General features: G+C 48.3%; 6 protein-coding genes across 6 annotated transcripts; 3 read left to right on the top strand and 3 right to left on the bottom strand.

Annotated features, from left to right (window-relative positions):
• Nucleotides 1-77: 77 nt before the first annotated feature.
• EDB91DRAFT_1237361 (Noc2-domain-containing protein) lies at nt 78-2833 on the top strand (the record flags this gene model as incomplete). The annotated part of the gene is made up of 13 exons (XM_041321580.1): nt 78-295; nt 353-428; nt 478-571; nt 620-861; nt 916-1021; nt 1078-1168; nt 1226-1412; nt 1528-1641; nt 1696-1884; nt 1945-2114; nt 2162-2580; nt 2612-2748; nt 2798-2833. 13 exons carry the CDS (start codon nt 78-80, stop codon nt 2831-2833), a joined length of 2079 nt encoding a protein of 692 aa, XP_041177116.1.
• A 585-nt stretch (nt 2834-3418) lies between these two features.
• On the bottom strand, nt 3419-4337 carry EDB91DRAFT_1133267 (uncharacterized protein). Its single transcript, XM_041318729.1, has 2 exons — nt 4070-4337; nt 3419-4002 (listed from the first exon to the last, which is right to left on the bottom strand). The coding sequence occupies exons 1-2, from the start codon at nt 4247-4249 to the stop codon at nt 3868-3870; spliced, it is 315 nt and encodes a 104-aa protein (XP_041177115.1). The 5' UTR covers nt 4250-4337; the 3' UTR covers nt 3419-3867.
• Nucleotides 4338-5556: 1219 nt separating this feature from the next.
• Nucleotides 5557-8998, top strand: EDB91DRAFT_1133256 (actin-like ATPase domain-containing protein). The gene is made up of 18 exons (XM_041318728.1): nt 5557-6272; nt 6323-6342; nt 6399-6580; nt 6639-6711; nt 6760-6862; nt 6917-7061; nt 7112-7214; nt 7270-7501; nt 7553-7683; nt 7737-7844; nt 7910-8050; nt 8108-8196; nt 8247-8288; nt 8343-8366; nt 8423-8445; nt 8502-8566; nt 8622-8721; nt 8771-8998. Exons 1-18 carry the CDS (start codon nt 5762-5764, stop codon nt 8869-8871), a joined length of 2193 nt encoding a protein of 730 aa, XP_041177114.1. The 5' UTR covers nt 5557-5761; the 3' UTR covers nt 8872-8998.
• Nucleotides 8999-9789: 791 nt separating this feature from the next.
• On the top strand, nt 9790-11528 carry EDB91DRAFT_1053302 (L-gulonolactone D-arabinono-1,4-lactone oxidase; the record flags this gene model as incomplete). Its single annotated transcript, XM_041313738.1, has 5 exons — nt 9790-10080; nt 10227-10706; nt 10757-10945; nt 10993-11204; nt 11252-11528. The coding sequence occupies 5 exons, from the start codon at nt 9790-9792 to the stop codon at nt 11526-11528; spliced, it is 1449 nt and encodes a 482-aa protein (XP_041177113.1).
• A 152-nt stretch (nt 11529-11680) lies between these two features.
• On the bottom strand, nt 11681-12599 carry EDB91DRAFT_1053401 (ubiquitin-conjugating enzyme/RWD-like protein; the record flags this gene model as incomplete). Its single annotated transcript, XM_041313749.1, has 8 exons — nt 11681-11731; nt 11795-11856; nt 11921-12061; nt 12112-12175; nt 12233-12265; nt 12327-12394; nt 12446-12472; nt 12527-12599. The coding sequence occupies 8 exons, from the start codon at nt 12597-12599 to the stop codon at nt 11681-11683; spliced, it is 519 nt and encodes a 172-aa protein (XP_041177112.1).
• A 2138-nt stretch (nt 12600-14737) lies between these two features.
• EDB91DRAFT_1237356 (beta and beta-prime subunits of DNA dependent RNA-polymerase) lies at nt 14738-18932 on the bottom strand (the record flags this gene model as incomplete). Its single annotated transcript, XM_041321579.1, has 15 exons — nt 14738-14785; nt 14835-15108; nt 15174-15210; nt 15320-15449; nt 15508-15561; nt 15613-15686; nt 15739-16151; nt 16204-16283; nt 16339-16779; nt 16839-17110; nt 17161-17642; nt 17691-18173; nt 18259-18397; nt 18423-18783; nt 18837-18932. The coding sequence occupies 15 exons, from the start codon at nt 18930-18932 to the stop codon at nt 14738-14740; spliced, it is 3384 nt and encodes a 1127-aa protein (XP_041177111.1).
• Nucleotides 18933-19262: the final 330 nt, after the last annotated feature.

Raw genomic sequence — 19262 nt, 5'->3', positions numbered from 1 at the left:
ATTTTACTTGATCTGCTCATTCATTTCTTTTCCTTGCACACCGTTTCCAAAGTCGAATAAACACTTTGTTTGAAACCATGGGCAAGGCAGCCAAGTCTAGCCGTAAATTTGCGGCCAGTGGCAAGCTAAAGCAGGCGATTCAATCGCGGAAGAAGCACCAGCAGATGCAGAAGAAAATCCAGGGCAGACGCGGGGCACACGGGAAGGGAAAGCAACAAGCTGCTACTGAAGAGACCGGTAGTGACAACGATGACGAAAAGGACGTGAAGGGCGCGCCCAAGAAAGCAGGAAAAGAGTCAGTTGATCATATGCTACCTCATCTTTGGTCTGAAAACTGAGAATTCTGCTTCAGCGTGAAGAAAATGACTGTCGAGGACTTACTTGGTGCTCAATTCATGGATGATGACGATGATGCTGAGGAAGATGAGGTGGGACCTTTTTTTGTTTGATCACTCAGTGAAATTCTGACACTCGCAGGATGATGCTGCAGGTGACGAGTTGAATGCAGCCGAGGAAGAAGAAGAAGACGTAGCAGACGACCAGTCCTTTGCATCAGTGGATGACCTTGAGGGTTAGTGCCGCAGATTGATTTATGCCCGCTCTGCTCATGCTGCAGTAGATCAAGGCACAATTCACATGCTCGAACTCGCACAACTCGCGGAGAAGGACCCCGAATTCTACAAGTACCTGCAGGAGAATGACCGCGAGCTCCTTGAATTCAGCGCTACCCAGGGGAGCCCAGACGAAACGGATGACGAGGATGATGTCATGGATGAAGATGAAGATGATGAAGATGAAGGAGAGGAAATACCTATTCTTACTACTGACATTCTCAAAACTTGGCAAAGAGCGCTCCTTGAGGTGAATCACCTGCATTCCTTAATCACACGTGCACCGCTGACATGACGACCATAGCATCGTTCGCTACGAGCCCTGCGCAAACTGCTCATTGCATTTCGCTCTGCAGTGCATATGAATGCAGACAACCAGGTTCTTTTATGGCGTATTGATAATGCTGCAGGTAAGCACCGCATTCTCGCGTATTGCGGTTTGTAGTTGAGTTGCTTTCCCCGACAGTGTACACAAAGCTTGTAACGACATCCCTGCGGTATACGCCAATTGTGCTCGCCTATCATGTCCCATATAAAACGCTTCCAAACGGTAAATTGTACGCCCTCCCCTTTATATGTGTGGTCTTGCTCTGATATATTCTCTCTACTATCAGTAAACAACCTACACAGTCTGCAAAGCAGAAAGCGCTGCAAAAACTGACTCTGTCTTACTTCAACAATGTGGTTCATCTGATCCCGCAGCTCACCGACTCTGAGACTTTGCGTCTCGCACTCACAGAGAGTGCGAAGATCCTCCCTTACGTCGTCTCGAGCCGCAAGGCCGTCAAGACGTACCTGAAGGCGAGTCCAGTCTACTGTGCTCCTGTTTGAAATCCTTTATTATGACGGTACCTTACGTTCTGTTCTGCTTTTTCCCCTTCTTTTTATCTTCGAATGAGGCTGACCCCCAATACAGCAATGCTTAGAATTGTGGTCCACAGGTGAGGACGACATACGAATAGCTGCGTTCCTTGCTATTCGTCGCCTTGCGTCTTCCACTGAAGACTCTATCGTGGATCTTGCGCTCAAGGTACCGCTGAACTTTTATGCCCATCACTCCTCTTGACGGGGATCGATTTTACAGAGCACATACTTGGCGCTTGTGCGCGCGTGCAAGTCTACGAGTACCTATCGGCTACCATCCCTCACACTTATGAAGAATTCCGCATGCGAATTGTTCTGTGTAGATCATAGTGCAACTTACCCCCACGCATTCGGGTACATACGTCAACTTGCAATACTTCTGCGTGGGGGCATGAAGACAAAAACAAAGGCAAGTAGATACTCATGAATAGCTTGGGCGGACAATTCTGACCTCTTGGATCACCTTCAGGAAGCGTACAAACAGGTTTACAATTGGCAATACGCGCATTGCGTCGACTTCTGGGCGCTTGTTCTAGGTCGCGCGTGCGATGCACGGGCGCAGGCCGAACGAGGGGGACAGGAGAGCGAGTTATGGCCACTCATCTACCCACTTGTACAGGTCAGTCTGGGTGCCATCAAGTAAGTTCTCCATGTGTGGTTTTCTCTCCTGCTTATCTCCTTTGCAGGCTCATTTCGAATTCACGTTCATATCCATTCCACTTACACATCGCACGCTCGATGCTGCATTTGACGCGACACACGCGCACTTACGTACCATTGACACCTTATCTCCTTCCTATCATCTCCTCTACCCTCACGGCATCCGGCAAGCCCAAGTCATCCACGCTGCGCCCTCTCGACATGGAAACGCATATACGTGCGCCCGCGCAGTACGTTAAAACACGGATTTATGCGGCGGGACTTGTGGAAGAGACGGTATTCATTCTTGCGGAATGGCTCGGCAGTGGCCCAGTGCATGGAAGCGTCGCTTTCCCTGAACTGATCGTGCCCATCGTTGTCACACTCCGCCGGACGCTCAAAAATTGCAAGGATCTAGGGAAGGAAGCGGGAATGGTAAAAGGCCTTTTGGAGCGGGTGGAAGATTGTGCAAAATGGATAGACCAGTCGCGCTGCAGGCATAAATTTCGGTCCAGGAAAAATGGGCGAGGTTGAACATTGGGAGGCCAACGTGCAGATAGAGGAGTCACCCCTGGGAAAGTACCTGAAAGTGCAACGGAAGACCAGGGAAAAGCGCAAGAGGATGATCGATAAGGTACGCGTATCTCTTTACCCTGGCGCGGGTACTCCTGATGTCGTCACAGGCCAACAAGGGGGAGGATGAGATCTTAGAAGACTGAATCAACCCGCAGTATAGTCATCTTGCAGCCTGCCCTTGATAATTGACACAGAACACAGAAGGGAATGATAACCAAAAGGGTCACTTTCCTGTTTTGATCCTGCCAACCCTCTCGGAATGCGAGAGGAATAGTGTTGACCCTCGGTTTGTCCGCGGACAATGACGTTTTTCACTTCTTCAAAAAGTTTGTGAGATTCGGCGAGCACCGAAGTCACCGTCACAGCGTTTCGTTCCGCTTTTTAATTTCCGGGAACGACAAGTTGCTCAAACTCCACATCCACAGTACATAATTTTTTTTTATCCTGCCAAAAAGGATAAATTCTTGGAATGCAAGAGGGGCGGTATCGGCCGCATTTCTGTCTGTGGAAACAATAATCGGGATGTGCCTCATGTTTTTGTGAGATCCGGAGAGGACCGAATTCGATGTTACAGCGTTAAATTTGTTCCGTGTTTTGACCTGGAGAACGACAAGCTTGGCGCTGTTCTACACAACATGACATGTGGTTGCACAACCTTAGGTTAGCTTATGTACCTCACAGTTGTCCGCGATGAGGCGAGGGTTCTATGGTCAGGGATTGCTATAAACTCTGGGGTTTAATGAGGTGAAATTGAAATTTCTAACATAACCTGCAGATCCGCAAAGCGCCATGTTAAATATAATGACAGCAAGATCGATCAGCGGACTGATGGTGAAATAGTTCAAACAATGTTGATAAGTCTAAGACTAAGCCTGGATGGTCCAGGATGGATCCGAGGATTTCAGTGTTGAACCTTAATAGATGGAACAACTGCTTTTCCCTGCCAAAGGCCTGCCTAGGGCAGAAGTGTTGGATGGTCAACCTGGGATTTTGATTTGGTTTAGTGCAGAACTTGCATTCTCAGGTTAGCCTAGGTACTATTCAAGGGTCATTCTATACACGCTTTCGAGCTTCTAGTAAGTAATGCCTTCCGTCCCACCGCACAGTATATCAAACTCACGCGGGAACATCTGCAGGCGAGCAGAAGCGAAAGGTCGCAAAGCGGTTGCTCTCATGATTATTTCCATATTCCAAAGAATATTTTCCACCGTGGTCTCCCGGCGCCTCTCGCGCTCCTTTCATACCCTTCTACAAGCCGCTCGTAGTGTTTTGGCATAGAAGCCGGCTGAAGTGTTTTGATTGACAGTGCGTACTAAACGCGGAAGGCGTACATGTGCAGTTCGTTAATTATGCATGAGAACAAATATGTTCGCACTCACCTTATTCTGTATGGCATTGACCCGCAGCAACTGTGCCGCCTGGACAGCCTCAGAGGTTAGCTTAGGGTGCGCAGAGAGGGATTTCAGGAAATTCTTGAGTTGAATATTTGGACGAAATGGGTCAACAGGCCATGATGAGGCGATACTGGATAGCTTTTGTGCTACCTTGGAGGCAGCCATGGCAGTTCTGCTGAGATCAAGGGCTAATCAATTAGACAGTCCCTGCATGAACAAATTTTTCGTACCTCCTGCAATTGTACTGTAATAACCTCCCTACTGACAGAACCAACGTCAATTTTTTCACATGGCACTTGTTCGAATCGGACCTTCAACCTTATGCAAATTTTTGCAAACCTTCGCGGGAAGCTCCAGTTCAACTTTCGAAGGGGGTTCCTCGTTATGGTATTTTTAAACACGTCCAACAATTACTTCTTCCCCAAGCCTGCCATCGCTTGACGTTCGGGAGCGATACTCTTCCCGCTGGGCCTATCCGCGGTCGTATTTCGGATGTGCAGCATTAAATGTGACGAAACGCAAGCCAGGGCAATCAACAAAATTTGGAAAGATGCATGCCATCTGGAAGCAATCGGTGCTACCTTGTGCGAGACGTGCGACCTCCAAATTGATCCCCTCGGCCACCATATCATAGATATCCCACATCTATACGAAATCAAGACCAAGATATCTTAGACCGGAACGTCTGTCCGAAACATCTTGGCTTCCGGCTGTCTGCACTTGCTGCGTACGCAAGAAGGCACAAGAAGGGTTTGTTTCATGGACACATCATGCCATGTGTTCATGCGTAAGTGGCGCAAATATAATACACCCTATAGTTCCTTACCTTCTGCCGCGAGGGAGCAATTCCCATTCGCTGATGGTCACACAGGATTGCAGCTGATTACATTATTATCGAAAGATCATGATTAACAGCCAGGTTGCATCAGTATGAATACTCACAGTGGACGACAACGCTGATATGTAATAATATAGACACCAGCCCTGGGGTCTGACTTGGGTTAGTTGCGGCTACCATCAGAGAACCGGTGAGCATAATACCAGAAAATCCCACCGGCGTGAAGAGGAGCCCACAACATTTTCCCTGTTTCCGGATCTCATCTGATAACGGGCTTCCGTCTGCAAGAACCGTTGCCATCGTCGTGATTCTTGCCCATCAGGGATGGCTGCGTGAGGACATACTCCTGCAGCGGCCTGCCCGCTAGGAAGCTTCCTGCGTCTGTGGAGTCACAAATAATATATGTGCAAGAGCTCGTAATTTTCATAGCCTACTTTGATTAATGTTCGTCCATGACGTAGCTCAAATAATATTTCAGCAGGAAGTGATGGGCTCAAGCGTGACCCACCAGGATGGAGATTTCTCAAGGATTTCTACTCATGACCATGCTACAATTTGTAGTATGCGTAACGTCAATCCAGTACATGTGTCATAGTCTAGTAAAGTTCTGCCGGGTTGAGACTCGGCAGTACATCTTCAGCACTAGCATTACGGTCAACGTGCTTATCGGTGTCGGTGTAGGGGGTGATGCTTATGCCTGGGCGGCTAATACTGGTGGGCGCTATTAGTTCGACGCTTCACGACATGTGCACTGCCACGCCAGGGCGGCCAGGGTCAGCTGTCACGTTGAAGGCGAGGCATACTGCCTCAGTTTCGCTCTCTTCTCCGCTGCTTTCAATATGGGCTGTTGTGGGGAATCAGCGAGTGCTCCTGACACCCAGTATGCGAACAGGGTACAGCCTGTGAACACTGGTATCATCAACCAGCAGCCTGGTCCTCATCCGGGCGCTCAACATCACGGACAGTCGTTGGCAGAAAAACCACCATTGCTCATCCCTCATGGACCTTCTCCGCCTCCACCAAGCTTTCATCAGAACAACAGGTCGATAAACGGCTCGTCTTGGAATCACACACCGTCACCACCTCCGCAAGGCTCGGTTTACGCAACTCCTTTGAGTCCCAACCTTGGAGGCCCACCGTTGATGTCACCCCCGGCTGCGTATAATCCCTCAGGACCGTCCAATTCTACCATGTTCTTTCCGCCTCTCTTCCACCCTGACCCCGTCCATGTTCCGCCAAGGAACGGCAGTATCCCCCCTTCAATATCCACTGCAGTACCACACACATCTCCAGCAAGGGTTGATCAGGTACCTTCAGACGAGGGGAAAATGTCCATCTCTATCGACTTCGGTGAGTATTCATGTTGTCACTAGCGCAGTCTTATATTGATTTGAATTCAGGAACAACATTTTCTGGTGTTGTGAGTTGACATGATTCTATGAAGGCTCTGCAGCTTATTCTTTAAATCGCAAATAGGCATATGCCTCGTCTCGAATTGCGTCTGGGAAGATACAACAAATCCTTCATTGGCCTGGATCTTTCGAAACTTTCCGCAAGGTGCCTACGTGCTTGCTCTACGACGAACATGGTCGAGTTCTTGCATGGGGACTGGAAGCGAAGAACGCCAGCACCATGCCTGGTACTACGCGTTGCGAATGGTGGGGTTTTTTCCAAGTTATGAACCCAACGTACCTGACTGAAATGTTTCGGTTCAAGGTTCAAGCTTTTCCTCGAACCGCGTGCTCTTCGTGATGAAAGTACAATTGACCCTCGACTACCTCAATTACCTGTCTGTGTCATTCTTCATCCTATGGCATCAAAATTTATGGGATTCTAGCCCGGTAAAACAGCAATGGATCTCATCATCGACTTCTTATCGTGTCTGTGGGAATACGCTAAAGAGCAAATTACTCGTGACATTGGAGCTGTAGCAGATCTCAGTCAGTGACCACATCAAAGATATGGATGCCTTAATTTATCTACTGTTCTTTCAGACTCGGCTGATGTGCTCGTGACGTGCCCGGCAGCATGGGATGCTAAAGGATGCGATATGATGCGCGAAGCTGCCATCGCCGCAGGCCTTGTGCAGTCTGCTCATGCAGGCGATGGTCGCTGGCGCGACAGGTTGCGTATCATCACGTACGATAGCTCTTACATGATCGCCGTTCATTCAGCTCACGCATTTTCAGCGAACCAGAGGCTGCGGCTGTCCACTGTGCCAGACTGACGGACCTGCACAAGCTCAAGCCAAACCAGAACTTTATGATATGTGACGCTGGTGGCGGTACAGTCGTACGTTTCCTTGTAACGATTTGTTTCGCCCGCCTGACGCATCCTGCGGCAATAGGACCTCGCCGTCTACAAAATCATTGGGCAAATGTCCAACCTTGAGATCGCCGAGATGTGTGCTCGATCTGGAGCCAATTGCGGTTCCCTTTTCCTTGATTTGCGATTCCGAGAGCTCGTAAAAACTCTTTTGGCTGATCATCCTGCACATTTGGATGCCGCTAGTCTCGCCTATTTCATGCATTCTTTCAGCCAGACCGATAAGCTCGCATTTAGGGGCGAGAGCGACGATGGTAAGGAAATTGTTGCCCTCGGAATCTCACGCTTAGGCGCACTATCCGCAGACACATACTTCAACTTCACATGTTTCAATGTTCAGGATCCCCACGATTCTTCCGTTGGATTGATCAATGGAGAACTTGCTATTCCAGGGAATCTCATCCGCCGAGAGGTCTTTGATCCCGTAGTGAATCAGGTGACCTCCGTCGTGAAATCCCGCTATTTTCATTGGTTAAGGTCCTTTGACAGGTCCTCGAGATGATCGAAGAACAGTCAAAGAAGGTTGAGCAGCGCATCGATGCCCTGCTTCTCGTGGGAGGGTTCGCTGGCAGCGAATATTTAGTTAGAAGAGTTGAGGTGCGTTTACACGAATAGCGTGTTATGGACGAGTTTATCAGTTCATACACACCCTCGTGGGACAGGCGCAATTTTCGGGGAGAATCAAGGTCATCGCTCGCCCTTCTGACGCCGACACGGCTACAGTGCGAGGTGCCGCACAGTACGGACTTGCTCGTAAATCAATCGTATCCACCGTGATCGCTCCACGATCATACATTATGAAAGTAGGCGCTCTCGCTTTAGATTCCTTGCTTCCCTGTTTTGATCGTGTGCGTGACAAGGTGAAACTCCCTGCTGAACCAGAGGACTGGGCCAAACGTCCTGCATACATCAAGGAAAACAATGCGAACGTTCCCATTTGTGACAACCGGTAATGACGGTTCGTGACCTTGCAGCGTGTTTATTGATTACCGGTCCTAGTTTGCAATACTTGGTCATGAAGGGTGCCATCCTGCGAAAAGGGTAACTAGCGGTCTACTCTCGAACGTTCTCTTGTTGACCCTTGTCTTGTTTAAGCCAAATATTGAAGACGAAATTTTGGTAAGTGCCCAATTACATTGGTACAACTGAACTGCCTAGTTTAACTTGCACTGCAGCAAATTCTCACAGAATGGACAGGGTGCGATACAACCCTACGCTGATTATCACCGCTTCATTATACTCATCGATATGCAGATTGTATATTCGTAGCTGTGTTGTATACTTCCGACTCGGACAGGATGATGCGATATACTGACGAAGTATGTGCCACGTCACGGATATTTTCAGCATATCACTGACCTATACGTCTTGAAGGGCGAAACAACGGAGCTCTGTAAATGGACTGTCAATCTGAGTTCTCTGCCCACGTTCCAGCAGAATGCCAGCATACCGCAGCCCAACGGCTTCTTCACAGGCTTGTGATTGTCCGTTTCTGAATAACTTAACCTGATCTTCGTCCACAGAATTCGAACTGGGTTTGGAGATTGATAGTGCGGAGGTCCGAGGTGTTTTGTACTACGAGGGGCAGGAGTGGAGCAGAGTTGTCTTTGATTTTCTCAATTGATTGGCATGTTAATTGTAAGGACTAGCATGTACTTGCTCTGCTTGCCTGGAGTATGGTTGCGTTATTATTAATGTTCATAAGTATGTTCCTGGCGCTGCTTGCTAAATATATATACGATGGTGGAATGACCTAAAATACCGAGACGGAAGTGTCCAGTCCCCGTGGGAGAGCGGCAAAAGTTTGCCAACGCAACCACAGCTTTGCATGAAACGGAAATGTAGTAGGCTGCTTCACGTTCTTCTAGATCTGACACCAGTGGCTAAATTGTTGTAAATTTATCAAAGGTTTTTCCGTCATGAGGCAATATACCCTTCCAGCGCACCCAAATATTGACAGTTATATTGACAGCCATGTGGGATACGAAAAAATGGCATTAAATCCAGTTTGATGGACGATGGGAGACGATGGGTCGGCCGATCCTGAGACCGTGATGAATTCGCAGGTATGTCGTCGATGATCGATGATGTGAACGTCCTGAAGGTTTTGAGTAAGTGCATGACGCCCCTAGCACGCCATGATGCAGGTTTATCATTCAGATCCGGGGACTCGTCTCACACGTTTTTCTGCCACGGGGGGATACCTGCAAATGTATGGCATCAGATCTACCTGGCTATCCTGGGTTGAATCCTCCGATTTGACCGCAAGTGTAAGTGGGTGAAGAGATCTCAGACCCCGATCTTGGATTATGTGACCTGGTGCCTATTGGTAGTGCACAGTGCCTTCGAGCGTTACCTCCACTCTCGTCCACACTTTGATTGCAGTGCGATATCCGGTCATATCCGTTTGCTCGGAGTTCGCCGAGCTGTCTTACAGAGGATCGTTGACATATGAGTCGTCACCCAAAAAAACTTATAAAGGCTTTGCAATGTACGGCCCATCTCCTCGCTATTCGTTCCTGCAATGTCGACGCCGACATCAATGTACCAGCTTTCCGCCATTTCTCTTGCGCACCTTTATGGCCTGCTCCAGCCAATAACCGTCCCTCATACTTCTCCCAAAGCCAATTTTACCAATTGGAGTCGGACATTCGCTTGTTCCCCACTCGCAATATTTGAGCCAGAGACAGAATACCATTGCGAGCTCATTTTAGAACTCGCTCGACGTGAAGGCAGAGTGGTCCGAGCAGTCGGAGTGGGCCATAGCCCCAGTGACCTCGCCTGCACCACCGGCTACATGCTGCGAACCACCAAGCTCGACCGGCTTTTGGAGGTGAGCATAATTTTAGACTCATTCGGGTTAAACTTCGTTTGCATCCCCGACCGACCCCGCCGTCGGAGGTATTCTGGTCAATTGTCATTGATTTATCATTAGCACCTGTAAGCGCGCAAAATTGATGCTGATCCTCGCTTGTCCAGATCCATGCAGATAAAAGATATGTCATCGCTCAGGCCGGAATTACACTTGATGCACTGCATGCCGAACTTGCAAACCATGGCCTTGCCATGATCAATGTCGGCTCGATCTCCGACCAAACCTTGGGCGGTATTGTAACAACCGCAACCCACGGAACTGGTATCAACTATGGCGTGATTCCTACGCATGTCATGGCACTGTCGTTGTTGCTGGCGGATGGATCTCGCGTATTCTGTTCTCGCCAAGAGAGGCCCGATCTTTTCATGGCGTCAATATGCGGATTGGGCAGCACGGGCCTTATCTTGACGGTTACCCTTGAGGTGGAACCCGCGTTTCGCCTCAAAGAAGTTCAGCAATCCATCCAGTTTCATGAATGTGTGCAAATCTTGGACAGCCTCGTCACTGCCTCAGAACATGTTCGGTTTTGGTGGTTCCCAGCTGCGGACACCATGCGGGTTAGTTCAGCCGACCGTACCGTAGAGGTTAGTTCATGTGCTCAGATTGTGCCCTCTCCAACTGAATCCCCTTCTAGCCAGCCAAACCGGCAGGAAGCTGGCTCTGGCATTCGTTTTTCGGCTTTCACGTAGTGCAGTTTCTACTTTTTGTGGCAAGATACATCTTGTCACTGAACATCTTCATCGGTCGCTTTGCAGCATGGCTAGTCAGCACCAAAGTTACCGCGATCGATGAAAGCTTCCGTATCTTTAACTTGGAGTGCAGAGTGAGTGGAGGCATCTGTTGTTTATCATGTTACCGACCCCATTGCAGTACCCGCAGCACACTACTGAATGGGCTATCCCTTACGAAAACACGAAAGCCTGTCTTTATGATTTGCATGATTGGATCACGCGCGAGCTCTCCGACCCCAAAGGTCTCCGCCCTCATTTCCCTATTGAAGTGCGATTCTCCGACGGAGACGACATCTGGCTAAGTCCCAGCAACGGACAGAAGACTTGCTGGATCGGGATAGTTCAATTTAAGTACGTATCACGTTCTGTCTTTTCTACTCTAGCTGAGACTTGCGAAGACCCTACGGGTGCGAGGTTCCTTACAAGACGCTGTTCGAGCGTTTTGAAGCCATCTTGTACCGTCACAGTGGCCGGCCTCATTGGGCTAAGGCACATCCCCTCCGTCCGGAGGCGCTTCGCAGAATGTATCCCCAATTCGACGACTTCACCCGTGTACTTCAGGCGGTCGACCCTCGTGGGATGTTTCGGAATGAGTATGTGGAACGCCACATATTTGGCAAGACGGGTCCAGAATACGACAACAGAGTTTTCAAGCGTTATGCCCCTTCACGGTAATATATTGCATGATCTAGAGTTTTCAGTTCCGCCATACTTACAGTAAGGCTCGTCATCTCATTTAACCTATTCCAAATAGATTAGTTCAGCGAATTATTGCATCCAAGGAACGTGCTGGCAATATCATATTCTAGTGTTACATATCACAGTACTCATACACCTAGTTGTTGCCTAATCGACTCCCTGACCAGCCTCTCATACTCCTAAGTGCATGGGTCGTGTTTATGAGATTCAAGGGCGTGACATGACAGTGATCCAGCGCTCACCGGCTTGTTCTCCCGATACAACTTGCAACAGTCGATGTTAGCACCACTCTCCAAATTTGGTTCTGTCAAGTGAAGCGTCAACGATCAAGAATAGGGCAGATCAGAGATCAGATTCGGTGAACATACCGGCAAGCATGGAAATTACACTTAAGACCACCTTCTCAACGCTCTGCACGGGACTCCATCTTTCAGAGGCTTGTTCATACATGGTAGGGTCATCTCCAGGCGTGTGGAGGATTGATATACACACGTTTCCATCGGGATAAACTGTGTACCATCAGTAGGGTGATCATACATCATCAAGAAGATGTTTTCACTATTCGGATGGAATAAGGGAGGGTCGAATTTCATCTTGAAAGGTGATAACGGATAGTCCTGTGGCTAGGCTCGACCCTTCAGTTACATTTGTGAGATGAGCATCATGACATGTTATCCTACAAAAGTCAGCCTGGCGACAAAGACGCCACCCTCCTGAAATGTCAAATTGTTACACGATCGATATCACGAGCACATCTTGCAAGAGATCACCTACAAATGGTGTATCTTTTGGTCCACAAATGAGAGCCTCCCAAGTGAAGAAGTCAGACTCTGAGATTGGACCTAGAACAGCTTTCTATCAACAATTCTGGCGATTGTATTTAAAGTAAATACCTGCAGTGAACATCCCATCGGGCGAGCCTGAAAGCCCAGTGAGTAACGACTATATCATTCACAAGACGCCAAAATATCAACCTCCTGAGGTTAATTGCTTGTATTCGGTCATTAGCCGTCGTAGCGCAGTTGCACTGTTGCCCTTTGCATTCATGGTGAGAAATCAAAGTGAATGTCAGATAAGAGATGGAAGACGTTGGGATCGACTACACAACCGGGTTATGAGCGCCTATATTATACCCAAATGGTAGTATGGTACCATTTCAACATAATGCTCAATCGACAATTGGTTTTCGAACCTCGACGACGTGTCCAACTGGCATTGCACTCGATGTTCCTGAACTCACTCGAGGTCCTAGCACACTACGTACTCACTCAAGAGTGGCGGCCTGAGAGGGCGAAGCTTGTGACAGTGTGTGACAAGTTGTGATGGGCCACAGTCACAGTTATTCATGGACAAGGTTTGCCTCTGGGTTAAGTCTAGGATTGGCGGAACTTATCAGAACTTATCACGTCTCATGCATTTAGTATTAAAGGTCGAACGATGCGCTTCAGAGGCTTTATGAGGATGCGGCTATTCGAAGATCGTGCAATGTCAGATATACGTACGGACGTGAGTCGGGAGGTAAGTCACTCTGCAGGCTCAACTTTCTTTTGAAAAATAAATAAATAAGGCGACCTTGTCGAGCTCATTCATTGGGCGACAACAGTTGGTAATATTGCCATCCACTTTACGGACCGGTCTTTCAAAGCTGTGAATGTTCAAATTATGTGGAGGATGGCCAAGGGTGGCTTGCTGTAGTGCCGAGCTGTATATCCTATAGCGACAGGCACTGTCGGACCTCGGTGTTCAAAGCTGTTCCGTAAGTGGGTCAACTTCGAGCACAGGTTGCTGCTAGGGAACGCCGTCCATTTACTGTGAGAGATTGAAATTGCCCATTCAAAGGTACATCATGGCATCAGGGTACATCCCTTTCCGGTAGGCAAACGGTTCAATATCACCATGATCAGATCATACTATATGGAATCTATCAAAGATACCTCCAGACAAAGTTCGATCCACATGGCCAAGTTCCGTGCCCAGATACAGGACCGGGCGACTTCACATCCTCACTCCGGACCCTTTGCACTGGTCCTCGGAGATCAGATGGGCGGAAAGGGTTCTTTGTAAGCTCTTTGTAGCACTCATAAAATTCATTCCATCTCGTTCCTGAATCTGACTAGCTACCCAAGGAGATTTGAAAGACATACATTCGACGCCCATATTCAGCCTTAGCCATCCTCCCTCCAAAAAACATCAGAGCGAGCTAGAACAGTTGCTGAATTGCAGGGGAACAACGGGCCGGCAAAGCAGGCGAGTCTGAGAGTCTGTCTGACCGGCGTCAGCTTATCTGCGAGTTTCGGCCTCAGTATCCCACACTAATCGTTTGGGTCAGGGATCACGCTGGGCTGGATCTACCAGGTTATGCCAACCTGGCAATCTCTGGTAATACTCGGGCAGCGAGTCTCGGAGAAAACGGGTCGTGATGATTCCTGAACCTAGATCCGGGTCCAGACGGGTTTGGACCCTAGATTCATCCGGGGTCTAGAGTCATATGGCCACACACAATAAGACAAAGTATCACCTGAATTTGGGCAATTCCCTGCCTCGCAACCAAGAATCCTTCTCACCCCACACCCCGCAGATGTCGTAATCATTCAGGACTCTGCCAGCTAGCTCAGGCTAGCTCCTGCTAGATATTAATATTGTCATATGCGTTAACGCCTATGCTACGTGTTGGGTAACGAACCTCTGCACAGCATCGTGAAGGTCACGACAACAACAAGCATACTACATGCACGTCATCGTGTCAGGTACGTCGCTGACTGGCTCTTTGTCCTAAAACGCAAAGGCGCCCTTAACACTATTGGTCGACTAGATGTGCACGATTTTGACAAAAGTCCATGTAAGTACCCATACGCCACATTTGTTTTCTGGTGCGCACTTAGTAAGTTATAACGAGACTTCAAGCTTCAAACTTAGCTTCAGCTCTCATAAAAGTCATACTCAGTTCCTTTCAACAGGTTCGAGGAGGCTGTAGGAAACCTGAGCGCCAAATCACAGTTTCAGTGTGTTCAGATTTGACCGTCAGTACCTCAAAATTGGCTGTCAGTGCACTCCCAAGTCAATTTCAGTAGATTTTGAGCGCACGGAACCGTTTGCTTGTTTCAACTCAAGTTGTACATAGCATCATTATACTCCAGTACGCATTAGCCGGGTATTCCGAAGTTACGTGGCATGTTATACAAGGGTTATGCGTCATCAAGGATCAACCGGGGAACAACATTCATTGCCATTAACTGTACAGGGAATCAGTACTTGACACGAAGTGTAAGAGTCCTGACGAACCTCCTGGAATAATAATTTTGCAGCGTACGGAATGGTGAGCTTAGCCATCTTCTTCGAACTCTTGCAGTATGTACACCACCCGTTGTACCCCATGAGACCGCATTCCTGGCAAGCATTCACCTCGAACTTGTCGGAAGAAATCATCAGGCGTTCGAGCAACAGCTGAGTCGCACCATAACCTATGAGACAGTCCCGCTCCATTTCCCCGAGCCGTAGACCACCCTCACGGGACCGACCTTCAGTAGGCTGACGCGTTAAAGTCGCACGTGGCCCTCTTCAGAGAAACATCAGCAAGTCAGTAATAGATTGCTAGTATTTCTCAGGATTGCTCGATCGCACCTAGCGCGGGCATGCATTTTGTCCATTACCATGTGTTCTGTGGCGCATGGAAGTCAATCATTGACAGTGGTATTGTGGGACTTCTCTCACTCAGTTTCTGTGAGAAAATTGATTAGTTGAAACCTTGTATGACACAGAGAATTGACTTGCTTGATAGTATATGGGACCGAAATAGACGTAGGCTTCCAGGGCCTCGCCAGTGATACCGCTTGTGAGCATATCCTTACCAGCATAATTAAAACCATGCTCGATTAAGATCCGGGACATGTCTTCAACCTGGCGGTAAGATAATTCGTCATCAGAGTTCGATCAACGGCAGCGTTGGGATCTGTACCTTGGAGCCTCCAAATGCTGTACCGTACTGCAGTTTACCACTTAAGACTCCGGCCTACCAAGATTTAGCACATAAAACATATGCGTAAAGGTCGGCGGGGATTACCTTCCCTGCTAAAAGCTCAATCATCTTGCCGACCGTCATTCGAGATGGGAATCCATGCGGGTTCATAATGGTATCTGACCCCAAAGTTAACTAAGCGAACGCCAGCTAGGGACATGAATACCTTACCAGGGTTAATTCCCTGATCGTTGAAGGGCATGTCCTCTTGGTTTACGATCAGACCGCATACACCCTTCTGGCCGTGTCGGGACGAGAATTTGTCACCCAGCTCCGGCCTCCGGGTCTGTCGGATCAAGACTTTGATCAACGTTTGGTCGTTCTCGGTATCGCTGATCATGACTTTATCGATGTAACCAGCAACTGGGGATTTATAGGTCATCGGCGCGTTCTTGTAGGGAACTGCAGCGGCTTGGCCACTGAAAGTGTTATCGTTGGCGTTCGTTGGCGTTTGCTTGTTAATATAAACATCGCCAGGGTCAACCCGCTCGCCGACACCAGCAAGACCGTCGAGTTGAACAATATCATACTTTTTCTGAGTTTGCCCGTTCTCATCCAAGGGAGCATCTGCCAATCGATCAAAGCTGAAGATCGATAGTAAGATAGAGAGATACGTTCGGCAAGATCTGTACTCACGTGCCGTTTGGATATTTCCGAATAAGAGTAGCGTTCTTGCGCAGGACTTGGCATCTTCCATAGCCACGATCAAGACTTGCCTGTGCATCAAGTGAGATTACCTGCTGACCAGTAGAACAGGAAATGGCGACGAACTTTATTTTGGATGAGAGCATCTTCAATGTCATACCCAGAATAGCTCATCACCGCAACGGTAGCATTTTGACCGGCCGGCAGGCGGTCGTACCCGATAAGTTCAATGGTTTTCGTCTTGACCATTGGCTGTTGCGGATACACGGATAAATAAAGAAGCGTGTCGATCCTATTGAGTTGGTTGTAGCCGATAGCGCCTATCGCCTGTTTACCCATAGCACATTGATAGGTATTTCGAGGAGATTGATTGTGATGGGGATAAGGTATAAGACCGGCGACAGCACCCAGGATAGTAAACGGCTCGATTTCTAAATGAGTAGTCGTTGCGACGATATCGGATTCATAAAGTGCGATGTAAGAATCGTTCTCTTCGTTCACATCGAGGTACTCCACGAGACCATTTCGGAGGAAGTCGTCGAATGAAGCAGTGCCTTGCTTGAGTTGCTGAATAAAGAACGAATTCACCATTCTGCTTTGATCGCCAAAATGAATAGGGATCTTACCGCGATATGTACTGACGTGACTCTCGGGCGGCCGTTCTCCACGATGATCATTGGTCGACAGATTCGTCCACCATCACTCGCTATGTGAACAGCGTGATGATGGTGATTAACATAAATACCAACAAACTCGCTGAAGCGGCCCGCTCTGCGCAGTCTGCGGAAGTTTGTTACAAACCGCATTGGGTACCGAGTCAGACCAATGATTGTGCCATTCACGTTAACCACAAAGGTATGTGGACCGTATATCTCTGTACCCGTGGCTAAGCTGATATCTAGCAGTGTAATTCGCATTAGAGATAGGTATAACGCAATCCGAGCGCACCTTCAACGCCAAGCATCAGTGCAAGACGGATGATCGGTCCTTCTTCTACATCCGTCGTGATGTGTGTCATTAACGCGAGATTCTTGACTAGCCCACAGGCTTCTCCTTCCGGAGTATCACTTGGGCATAACATGCCCCACTGGCTAGGCTGTAAAGCACGGGGTCCGCTAACCTTTCTAGTCTTTTCAAATTGGGAAGATATGCGTGTCATCATTCCGAGGGCAGATATGAAGCTCAGTCTGCTGAGAACGTGCGTGACTCCTGCACGTTCCATTTTGAACCTCTTCAAAGACCAATTCCCGGTGGAAATTGCACGGACGAATCCGGCGGTTATGTGATCTCCCTGAAATTGCATCGTATTGAAAGCGTCGAATTCGTTGGTCCTGGATGGCTTCTTAAGTACCTTATCGATCGCCGATTTGAGATTGGCATTGAAGGTTTTGAACAAGTCTTCGAACAGTAAGGCAAGTAACTGACCCGCACTGGGAAGCATTAATCCTTTAACAATGATTAAAGGAGAAGAGACGTACAGTTCTAATCGCTTATTTCCAACATAATCCCGATCGTCAACCATTTTCTCATCATCCATCGCCATCAAAACTCGGCGAGTCATGGTAGCCACGAAAATTGCCTTGGACCGGAAGTCCAAGCCCATGACAGGAACGTGAGCTAGGACAATTGTCGCAAGCGCTTCCAAGGCTTCTTCCCAGGCTGGTCTTCGTGGACCAACAACTTTTCGGTTGACTTTTACCCGGGATCCTATCCATTCAAGTGCCTGATGTCTTGTGAATACGCCTGACTTGGCAGCCTCCTCGAGGTTGGCCGAAAAAGCAATCTTATAAGCCTCGGTGTTTCCAGCAGTTAAAAGAAGGATCTCTTTATCGGACTGGATACCGAGCGCTTTCAACGCAATAACGATCGGGACATCTTCATGAATGCAATTATGTCGAAGGTAAATTTTCCCTTTTTTCGTGGCAACATAGGTTTTGGACTTGAGCCCACCATGAGTTGAGCTTTTACGTAGATTAGCGGGACAGTTTTTAGCGAAAGAGGTCGAGATCTGGAGAACGACACTCACGAGGTGCACGAGGCTTGCACGATTCCTTGACAGTGTCAGTTTCGACAATTATTCGATTCTTGCTCAGCTGCTCTTGAACAAGAATAACCTTCTCCGTGCCTTTGACAACAAAATAACCACCGGGATCAAGGGGACACTCCGTCATTCGAGCCAGCTGCGCTTCATTCCTGCCAGGTGAGCACACATTTATTGCTCCTCAGCATAATCGGTAGCCGTCCAATGTTAACATTAGGTCTGCGCACAACGTTCTTCCCGCGAGTGTATTGAATAGTGACAAGAATCGGAGCACTATAAGTGATATCGCGTAACCGACATTCATGCGGGGTGATACTCTTGTCTATTGCGTCCAAATCGGTGCGGTCGGGGAAGCCGACATGGATGTCCGTGTACTTGAGCCAAAAGCGAGGATCGACATCTGAAGTGACCTTATTGTTGGCTTTCACGATGTTTTTGATGTCCACATCGACGAAATAATTGAAGGAGTCGATATGCTGCTTGACTAAACCTTTGATTTTCAGGAATGCAGGCAATAACAACCACTTGTCCTGAGGTGTGAATGATGAGCGCAACAATAAGTAGGCGCAAAAATGAAGAATACCTCGATCCTCTTGATTGGATCTGCGAGTCCTAAGCCACGCCAGTTCGTGCGATTTAGATGCTCCCAATCATTTTCCTCCTCCCCAGCAGTGGTCATCGTGACCGATTACTGTCCCCCTCTTCGCGAATCTTTCCCTTGGGTGACGTCGTAACGTGTCGAGTAGTAGGGCTTGACAATGAGATAAGTCAAGTTGCTGCAAATGACTAACATAACGAGTTTACTATAAATGTATATTTTACGTAAAAGCCTCCTGTTGGCTCTGCGCGGCACCAGTCATCGTCCGATATTCACTACTGAAGAAAACAACTTCAAGTAAAATCTGAAAGCGGATCATGAATTCACAGTTGGAACTTGAAGACTGCGTCAGCAATAACAATAAGGCTTCAATTACGTTCACGAGGAGTCCAACTCGGACAGCAAAGCACC

This window comes from Suillus paluster (genome assembly GCF_016628075.1).
Source record: "Suillus paluster strain FC165 chromosome Unknown EDB91scaffold_26, whole genome shotgun sequence".
NCBI lineage: Eukaryota > Fungi > Basidiomycota > Agaricomycetes > Boletales > Suillaceae > Suillus > Suillus paluster.
This window is presented reverse-complemented; position numbering and strand designations above follow the sequence as displayed.